Raw genomic sequence first — 9,644 nt, forward strand, 5'->3', positions numbered from 1 at the left:
AAGGGGGTCAGGTTAATACTGAATACACAAATATCAGTCAGTGTTCATGTTCCTAAGAAAACATCTCTGGAAAAAGCAAACACTAAACAGAATAAAACTACAGTTAGAGGATTTTAATTGCAAGGTTCTGCAAACTGTAACATTCAAGAGATACATATTGAAATTAATATCTCAGCTAAGCTCAAACATCTTGCTTGCTTTTTCATACTTACAGAGCAAAGGCATTTGAATAACAACATACTGTGTCATCAGTAGCTATAAGAAGTAATTCCAATTTGCATTATATAACCTTATACTTATTGTGAAGGTTTTCCCAGGTCAAAGCTCTTCCTGCTTCTCCACCGTAGCAATTTGATGAAGTTGAGACTTGCACTGAAGATTTTGTCATGCTGAAAAACCATTTTGTAGAATATGTCAATGGGTAGATCCCCATTTGGATCTGCATACTTCAGAGTTGTCATTGGAGTATACAAGGTGTTGGTCTGATGGCGAAAAGGTGGGTTTTCTGCAAGAATTATCTTTACTGTATGCTGTAGAAAAGGAGAAATAGAATTTTTAAAGAACTTTTACCAAGATAGTAAAGTAAAAACCCAATTTTCAGTTAAACTGTGGAAAAGTAGAATAAAGTGCTAGAATTACATAAACCCCTGTATACAGTTTAAATAGAACTTCATTAGAAATTCTTCTTAAAATATTTAAAGGCCATAAGAAGTATTTATTATTTATTCTTAGGTCTATTTCTGTTTCTCTATACCATGGTGATAGCATTTGACACCTAAGTATCCTGAGTAGTCTTCCAAATCATTGTGGCTTATATGTCCACAGTAGGTAGATCCTCTCTTCTTCAGTTCACTGGGAAAGGATCAGGACAGTGCATTTTGCAGCAAGATCTGGGAATCTTCAGTTGACACTGAAGTTATTCCTTACCAGCAAATGCCTCGTCCCCTCCCACAGCTTGCCTAAACTTCTCTTCCTGCAGGAAGCCCCAAGCACCAGAAACATCCATGTTGCTTTTATTGTGCCTTGGTGGACTGAGGTGGCTGAGTGAACTTCCCTTAGTGGAGAGATTATGAGTGAGATGGAGAGGACAGAGCTTTTACCAGTGGTGGGAACCCTGTGTGGGTGTATGGTAACAATGCAGAATATTCAGACTACACCAGAGGATGTAAAGGGGATCTAATATCTCAGTGGTATTTAAATTACAATTCGTAGTTGTATTCAATACTTCAAAATGAACATTCTTTTAATATTTTATAGGCTTTTGCTTAAAGATTCTCTTGAATTTTTAAAAACACTTTTTAATTTGTGTTTAGTACATTTAATTAAATCTAATACTTCTACCAGAAAAACCACCAACCAACCACTGCATTCATAAATTACAAAGAAAAAAATTTTAAAAGGAAGAAGAATTTTTTATGAGTTACCTCTGCAACATCTTCAGCACTTTGTCCCAGGCTCTGGAAAATTTGTTTGTAATTTTTAAGGTAAATATTAGTAAACATCTCAGCTGTTTCTTCATCTGCAGCTGAAAGATCCATTTTCATTCCATCTTCAAACACTTTTCTTTCAAACTCTGTAACCACTGGGCCTGGTTCAATCAAACTTAACCTGTTCAGAAAAAAAGGTCTACTGGTTGTTGACTATCCTCCATGGAAAATACACCTAATCCTTCTCCAAAAGCAATACTGAAGAGTTGCACTAGCAAACAGTATATAACAGTACCTTCTGTAAAGGTAATCCATTGCCTTTATTGCTCTCCTGCTCCTCCTACCCATCCACATATAGTAGTAGAAATTTGCATAGTTTAATTTTCAGAGAAGTGCTGTAATTTAATTCACAACATGAGTGCAGTTGTTACCTGCTGTCTCGTGGCTCTGGAATCTAAGGGTGATTTATTCACAAGAACTTTCCAGATACTAAGAAAATTAAGTAATGGATGGTAACAAAATTCATTACTTTCTGGACAAAATCCTGCATAGGTTTCTTTGTTCCTCATGATAATACTAGAAGTAGCTGAAAGAGATGGGGGAACTGCCCAAACATGGATTTTCTTTGTCAAGATGTTAGTGTTACATAATTTAAGATCCCACCACTGTATATTAATAAAATACAATATAGAGACTTTTACTGTGGGTGGACAGATTCTGGCTGCTGCCAAATCTGAAAAAATTTATTTTGTTCAGTAGCATATTATAGCAAATCACTGAAAGAGTCAGGTTTTTCCTGGTTCTTTTCTCAGGCAGTAATAATTCCCAGCCACGGTGTTTATCAAAACACTTTTTGGGACTGGGCCTCTTATTAGACTTGAGTTCTTCAAGGAATGTTCTAAAGGCTCTTCTTTAGAATTAAATCAAGCTATTGATCTTCACAGCAGAATTCCAGTTACTGCTGGAATTAAAGCCTTTTCTCTTGCATCACCCTTCCCATTAGACCTTGAATTTTTCCTATTATGCTTCCTCATTTTAACCTCCTTTTTGCTGTGTCTTATACTCTTGAAATCTCATTATGAATTGTGGTATATCCTGTGTATCATTATATTTATTTTAAATCCCTCCAAACTTTGCAGAGCAATATGCAGAATCAGTTTTGTCTCTGAAATTCCACAACAGCAGCTGTCCTTTTTTCCACAAGGCCTAAATGCTTAGGCACACAGAGATGCAATGGACATTTACCAGTTGTTGGACTTTGCACAAAGAACAGTAGCAGAATTACATGAGTGTGAACACACATGTGACAAATCAAACCTGAAGTCCCACAGATGAAGAACAGGACCAGTCACTTAAGTACTGTCTAAAATGTTAGGAATAGTACACCACACTTCTCACTTTCCTCCCACCTCCCTTCATTCCAGGTATCTCACCTTGTGTAACACTCTGATGGATTTGCACTTGCTCAGTCTCTGTGATGGGCCCTGGAACTTTTTTATCTGTGAATTGCCTAAGAAGACCACTATCCTTTCTAAGGAAAAGATCACAGGTCAATCTTGTAATTTTATTCCTGTTATATTGTATGTAAGAATCTGTTTTCAGAAGTGTTACATGAACTGTATTTTATTCAAAGCTAAATAGCCTTTAACTGTTCAAGAGAATGTTTATTTTAACATCTAGATCTTTTTATTTGCTCATATAATGTGAAGAGTGTGAGGATTTCTATGCCTTTTGTGATGTACAGTTTTCAAGGGCTTCTCAGTCTGTTTAGCAGCAAGCTTTAAAAATTTTTTCCTGCCTCTGAATATATTTTAAACTATCTAAAATACAACTGACACCAGTGGATCAATACCATTTGCACCGGTGGATCAATGCCATTTACACCAGTGGATCAATACTTACTGCAGTTTGAACTTGAGTGCTTGTATAGCTAAACTTTCGCAGAATCCTTCCACAGCAAACTTAGATGCAGCATAAACATCATTAAATAAGATGCCTGATGGTACAAATAAAACATCCTGAGAATGTGATTGTATCCAACATATTAATAGTTTAATTTTTAAAACTCATGTGTTTTCCCAAAATTTCTACAGTCTTGCTGGGTAAACATTAGAAAAATCCTTGTGTATACTGAATCCAAAAACTAATTTTTGCCTATGTTCTCAAAACTGCTTAGTCTATAAAAGATGCTTGACTAATGCTTTTCCTCCCCCTAGCTGATGCTGTGGTCTCCTTGGATGATACTATTTTGTAGTCTAAGATATGAAAGTGTCTGTACATATAATACCATCTGCATTATTTATCAGCAAGACTTTAATTGGCTGTAGATGAACACAAAGGCTGAGTATAATGCAGGAGATACAACTGTGCAAGAGATCCAGCTTGCATCTGAGTGATTTATAAAAAGCACTACATCAATCCATTTAGGTGGAGGCTAAGTGTTGTATTAAAATAGCAATTCTTGGAGATTGATGGAGGACCCTTGCTCACCAGAATAATCCAGGTAAGATCAATGTCACAGCTGTAATAATTGAAAAACAATACAGCTAGACAGGATGGGACATGAGAGTAGGAATATCATTATCTGTCACTAAAATCTGACTCTCGAGTGTTATGAGATGAGAAACTTTACAAAAAGGTGGTACAGTTGTCTGGGATTGGATTTTATTCTATTATTATTGTGCAGAGTGTAGTAAGCATGTTTGTCTGTTCCCATAATTTTTTCCAAGAGGAAAGAGAAAAGTAATGCTAAGCCCTGTTTTCCAGATAATAAAAATACAACAATAATTTTTTTTCAAATTATAGAGTTTAAGTTAAAACTCTAAAAAAATGCAGGTTTTGTTGTTAAAATGCTGTGAGAGTAGCTGTATAGTAACAAACTACCTGAATGCATAAAACCCATCAGGTGCTTTTTATAGTTGGAACTTCAGCATTACAAAGCACAAGAGTCAGATATGCCAGCTCCTACTTTCTTTTTTTTTAATTAAAAGAGGAAAGCTTTACATTTTGAATACTGAACTATTAGTTCAAGCAAACAGAAAAACCAACTTTACCTTGTATTCCCATAACACTGCTTATTATAACTATATGCCCACTCTTTCTCCTCTTCATGTCAGGCAAAATCTCCTTCAGGAGTCGAACCAGGCCGAAGAAGTTGGTATCCATCACAGTTTTCATTTCCTCTATGGTCTGACATTCAATAGGTCCAATGAGCCCCATTCCAGCATTGCTCACTGCACAAAATGGGAGACAACAACAAGCAAAAAACCTACATAAACATAAACTAGTAATCTTTACTGGAAAGCATTTGAAAGTAATGTGAGGACTAAGGGTTAAATGATCCTAAATAATCCTGAAAGAAAGGATAAAAATATGTTAGTCACTAAAGCTTTCCAAATACACTTGACATTTCCATATGTCTTTATTTTAAATTATGCTTTTAATCAAATTATCTAGTATTTTGCATTTTAACTAATTTATTTCTGATTAGACCTTTTTTAAAAAAATATAAAGGGATTACATTAAAATGAGTCAAGAAATACCTGTATTTGTTTATAATTCAGTATTAAGAACTGGAAGATACAGTCAATACCCATAATGAACAGAAATATTCAAAAAGTGATAGAACAAGCCATATTTTGGTCTGGTTTTTGGTTTATTAACATTCATATCTTCAAGAGGAAGTAATCCCCCAACAAAATAAACAAACTAAAACACACACTTCCATTGATTTTTATTTGCCTCCTGGATATTTATAAGTGGGGAATGATGATAGGACTGGCATTCTTCTCCAGAAGTAATAGGTCAAACTAGAGTATAATAAATTTTGTAGAAACAGTTGTTAAGCACTGCTTTAATAATTAATCAGAAAAAAGGCAGGTCCATAATTTTCTATTCGGTAAGATTTAATAGCTGATGGTGTAAGCATTCTTACTAAGATACTAACATTTATTTTTAGCAAAACAGTATGAAAACACTTTTTGCTGAATAATTTGTAAAGTACAATTTCAATTCTCAATACAAAATGGAAATATCCTTATTTTCTTTGCATTTATTCTTTTACTTGCTAATTCCCAAATGCTGTTGCTTTCTTAGTGCAGACAGCTGTTACCTTCATTGTAAAAAGGGCTATGCTCCATCAATAGAAAGTCTTGCTCATGAAGGTGCCAGTTTAGGCAAAATTTCTCACATTTACTAAAAAAAATATATCATTTTATCCAAGACACCTACCTGTGATCAAGTTTCTCCTTTGTAAACAGGGAAAACAAGCTTCCCTACTTCATAGAAGCAGGGTGAGATTTAATCCACTCATGTCTGCATGAAGTCTTAAGAACCTTGAACCGAATATACTATGTAATTATTGTTACTTTGATAATTTAAAAAATACACGAATGAAACTTCTCCAGGGTATTTGAGATGGTTTATAGAAATCTGGTATCTGTTCATAGCACACACATCCTGTACTTGCCTAGGACATCAATCCTTCTGTCAGGGATACTATTCACACAAGTTCTAATAGACTGTTCATCACAGACATCCAGTTGTTTAATTTCGAGGGTTTTGCCCAGCCTGTGGCCTGCAGCTTCCTCCAGTGGCTCTTTCTTGGCCAGATTCCGCATTGTGGCGTACACTGCAACACACCAGAAGCAACACTTACCAGAAAGAAAAATCTTTACTGTGGCAGTCTTACTAAGAAGTATTAAAGAACATGGTTTCACAACCAGGTCTTAAATATCAGTGATAGAAACCAGACAAAAACTGAAAGTTAAAAAATTCTATTTTCAACATATATTGTCACTAATTTCCCAGTCTGGTTCTGAAAACTTCAAGAAATTCAAAAGAAGAATTAAACAGCCATGCATAATGAAGAACATGCAGTGTAAAAAGAGAATACTATCACCAATATATTTTAAAACAGATATCAAATTATGCCAGTAAATTGTTTTTAAGTACCCAAAACCTAATTTTGGATTCCAGATATCCCTTTTTTTTTTTTTTTAAATCACCATCAACAAATTTAGCAGAACAACCATAATTTTATTTAAAAATGGAAGACATACTTCCTGAGGTTGAAAGACTGTCTATTTTTGTAAGCTACTTCTCAAAACAGAAATTAGTTTTCTTAGTTATTATTGTAGCCTAATTACTCACAAAGCTCTAGATCTGCATCCAGTCAGTTAGCAGTAAAATACTTTAAGTATGAGAGACTGAATTGCCACAGATTGCTGCCTTCACCTTGCATTCTCAATCACAGCAAATATCATGCTTTGCAGCAATAAGACAAATCCCAGCCCCTTCATTCACCCTCTTATGCCTACACAGGCTTGCAATAATGAAGTGTGCTTTAAGGAAAAAAATTGCAAATTTAGAAACTGTTTACTTAAACTCATTGTTTTGGTCATCAAATGGGCATGGGCGTGTATATGTGCAGATTTTAGCAGCCAGAAACAAAGCTAACCACAGCTGTGAATGTATACCCAAAGCAGCATAATCCTGCAGATATTTTCAGCTATTCATTTTATACTACTGTCTTTTTTCGTTGTGTCTGTGTGTAAACTATTCAGTTCCAGTAGTTGTTCCATTTCAATACAGGTAGAGAAATATCAACTGCTTACAGAAAACAGTATATTTTCACTGTATTCTCTTGACAGTCAAAGAGGAAAATGAACCAGAAACAAGTCACCAAACTGAATACAACCACCTATTAAATCACAGAGAAAACACCAGCACCATCTTGAATAGTACGTTTTGATAAAGATAATTAACAGATAGATTGTTACCTTTAAATCTTTTCTGTTCATCTTTTGCCATTTTTACTGCTAATGCCAGTCCAATTCCTGAGGAGCAACCTGTAATGAGGACATTTCTTCTTGCCATTCTTTTCACTGAGGGGTTCAATTCTTCAGAGGAGCAACAACGTAAGTGTAACTACAGCATAATGTGACTGGCCTTTAATGCTATCTCCAGCTTCCCTGAGTCAACAAATCTGAAAATGCACACCTGGACCTTACATGATTAAGGGATAATCTCCAACTAAACAAAATCGAAGCAGATGCTCCTACATGTGCTTATAATCTGCATTATCAAAACTGACTATATTTAATACAAAATCTGATTAAACTATAAATTGAGGCATTTGTAAACTACATGGATTTTTTTAATAGAATAACCAGCTTGCACAGTACTGGCAGGAAAAGCCTTGCCACAATTACAATTTGTCTGTAGTGCTAAGCCTTCCACTCACATCTGTGGAAAGTAACCTGCACCCAGAGTGGGATCCCTCTGCTAAAGCTGTTCAGAATTCCTACACCTACAGCACCCTCCTGGTTTGCAACAGATTGAGGAATGGATTTCTTCCCTGATGCCTTACTATTGTAAGAGTCCTAACAGGCATTACAGAAAAAAAAAACCCAAATTGAAAAATGGGATGTGGATTCTGAAAGAGACAAGTTGTTGGACAGATTCCTCACATTTCCTTTTGGCAGTGTTCCCAACCAAGAACAGAGAAAGTGAGCAAGCATGCTGCACCAAAGAACTGACAGGAAATGTTGAACAGATCAGCTTCACTACATTCTTGCCAAGACTGAAATATCTTTCAACACTTTGGTTCTGCAATTGACAAGTCAGAAATTTAAAAAAATAAGAACTAGTCTGATGTCTAAGTTTTGGAAAAATATTTTGCATATAAACTGTGGATTAAACAGAGGGGCATTTGGGCTGGCACTTAAGTGCAATTCGTGTTTAACATACAGTTACTAGGTAAGCATATGACATTCAGGAAGAAAATCAGTCCTTTGTTTCTGTCCTGAGTGACAGGAAAAAAAAAGACCTTAATAAGCAATTAGCCTTATGAATGGCATTCAGCTAACTGCAATGCCATTATACACAGTAGAATGTTTTCCAAGACTCAACAACCCCATGTTAATGCAACGCACTTCAGAAGAATGAACATAGTGTTCCAGGATTTGCATACATGTAAATTGGTTAGTAACTCAAGAAAAGTAGGACAATACAGAAATATTTAACTGAAATTATGTTCTAAAAAAAGTCCATCCTTTCCAAAAGAAATAAATTGGCTTCAACAGTATAAGTGGAATCATTAACTTCTCAGGCAAGCAACAAAACAGCAAAACATCTAAAGATTATATATAATTATGATTCTACTTATATATCAGGTTTGACCCACAGTTTAACCACATAAGTTAGTATACAGACAAAATTTTAGTGCAAATGCTATTTAGCTGATTCAGAGATTAGGCAAATTGCTTTTGCTGCTCATGCACATTTATATTTAGTGCATGTAGGAGGAGCAAATGAGGATTTATACAGTGCTAGTTAGTGGAATTCCACTAGTGTTGTGATGCAGCTGTAATTACAGATCAGTTATATTTTCCACTTGAAATCCTGGTTTGAAGGGCTTATATATTCCACTGCTTTAAAAAAATCTGTCTGAAATTTGATGCATACACTTCTAGGCTGAAGGCAAAGTGATGTGCATAAAGAGAGGTAAAAAATAAAAGCAGTTTAATTTGCAATTATTGCACCGGTCAACCTAATTCTGAGGTTTTTCCTTTACAGTTATGTACAGAAAGAAATAGCTTGATTTAAAACACACAATATATTGATTTCTGTAAGTAAGAGTGGTTTTTGTCACATCATAATTTTCATAATAGCAGAATAAATAATCTGAAACTGCAGAAATATTTCAGATGAGTGTATCCTGACCTTGTCAATGGTAGCAGAATGTGTGGCTGGTTTTGTAGAACCACTTAATGTAGAACATGTGGCATTTGTGGAATGTGTTTACATAAAGTGAAAGAGCCAGTACTGCCCAAGGAGTTTAGCACACTGCCACTTGCAGAGTTTCTGAAATAGCTCAGATAGGTTTGTTGGCTAAGGTACACTTTCAATATGCAAAACATAACTGAGGCCTGGTATTTAAACTGAAATACATTCAATTCTGTTCTTCTTCTTTACATCAAATAGCTTTGGTAACTTGATTTTCTGAAGTATGAATCACATGTCTTAATGCACATAAATCATGTGTGCATTAATCAGACAGACTGAGGTCTCAAAATCATATTTGCAGTTTCTGATGCTTATGTAAATATAAAAGTGGGGCCACTAGCCATTCATACCAGCTAAATTGTGTAGTACTTTTGGAAACCTGGAAATAAATATGTTTTAGAACATATAGTTATGATGAGAATTTAATCA

The 9,644-nt window shown here is 35.1% G+C and overlaps 1 protein-coding gene across 2 annotated transcripts; it reads right to left on the reverse strand.

Annotated features, from left to right (window-relative positions):
• Positions 1 to 98: 98 nt before the first annotated feature.
• Positions 99 to 7,406, reverse strand: LOC116447900 (retinol dehydrogenase 8-like). 2 transcript variants are annotated; one of them, XM_032117650.1, is made up of 6 exons: positions 7,208 to 7,406; positions 5,896 to 6,057; positions 4,481 to 4,660; positions 3,330 to 3,423; positions 1,425 to 1,626; positions 99 to 530 (listed from the first exon to the last, which is right to left on the reverse strand). In XM_032117650.1, the coding sequence occupies exons 1-6, from the start codon at positions 7,302 to 7,304 to the stop codon at positions 297 to 299; spliced, it is 969 nt and encodes a 322-aa protein (XP_031973541.1). In that variant the 5' UTR covers positions 7,305 to 7,406; the 3' UTR covers positions 99 to 296. The 2 variants fall into 2 exon arrangements, with proteins under 2 accessions (XP_031973541.1, XP_031973542.1); XM_032117651.1 differs by having other exon boundaries at positions 1,425 to 1,608; positions 7,208 to 7,386.
• Positions 7,407 to 9,644: the final 2,238 nt, after the last annotated feature.

Source organism: Corvus moneduloides, chromosome 9, assembly GCF_009650955.1.
Source record: "Corvus moneduloides isolate bCorMon1 chromosome 9, bCorMon1.pri, whole genome shotgun sequence".
In the NCBI taxonomy this organism is placed as follows: Eukaryota; Metazoa; Chordata; class Aves; order Passeriformes; family Corvidae; genus Corvus; species Corvus moneduloides.

Excerpts from the sequence above, each read along its gene's own strand:
- LOC116447900 (XM_032117650.1), bottom strand. The coding sequence starts at position 7,304 with ATGGCAAGAAGAAATGTCCTCATTACAGGTTGCTCCTCAGGAATTGGA. Across the intron at positions 3,424-4,480 it reads CAGTGTTATGGGAATACAAG|GCATCTTATTTAATGATGTT; the intron begins GTAAAGTTGGTT and ends TTGTACCATCAG. Across the intron at positions 531-1,424 it reads GTGCTGAAGATGTTGCAGAG|CATACAGTAAAGATAATTCT; the intron begins GTAACTCATAAA and ends CCTTTTCTACAG.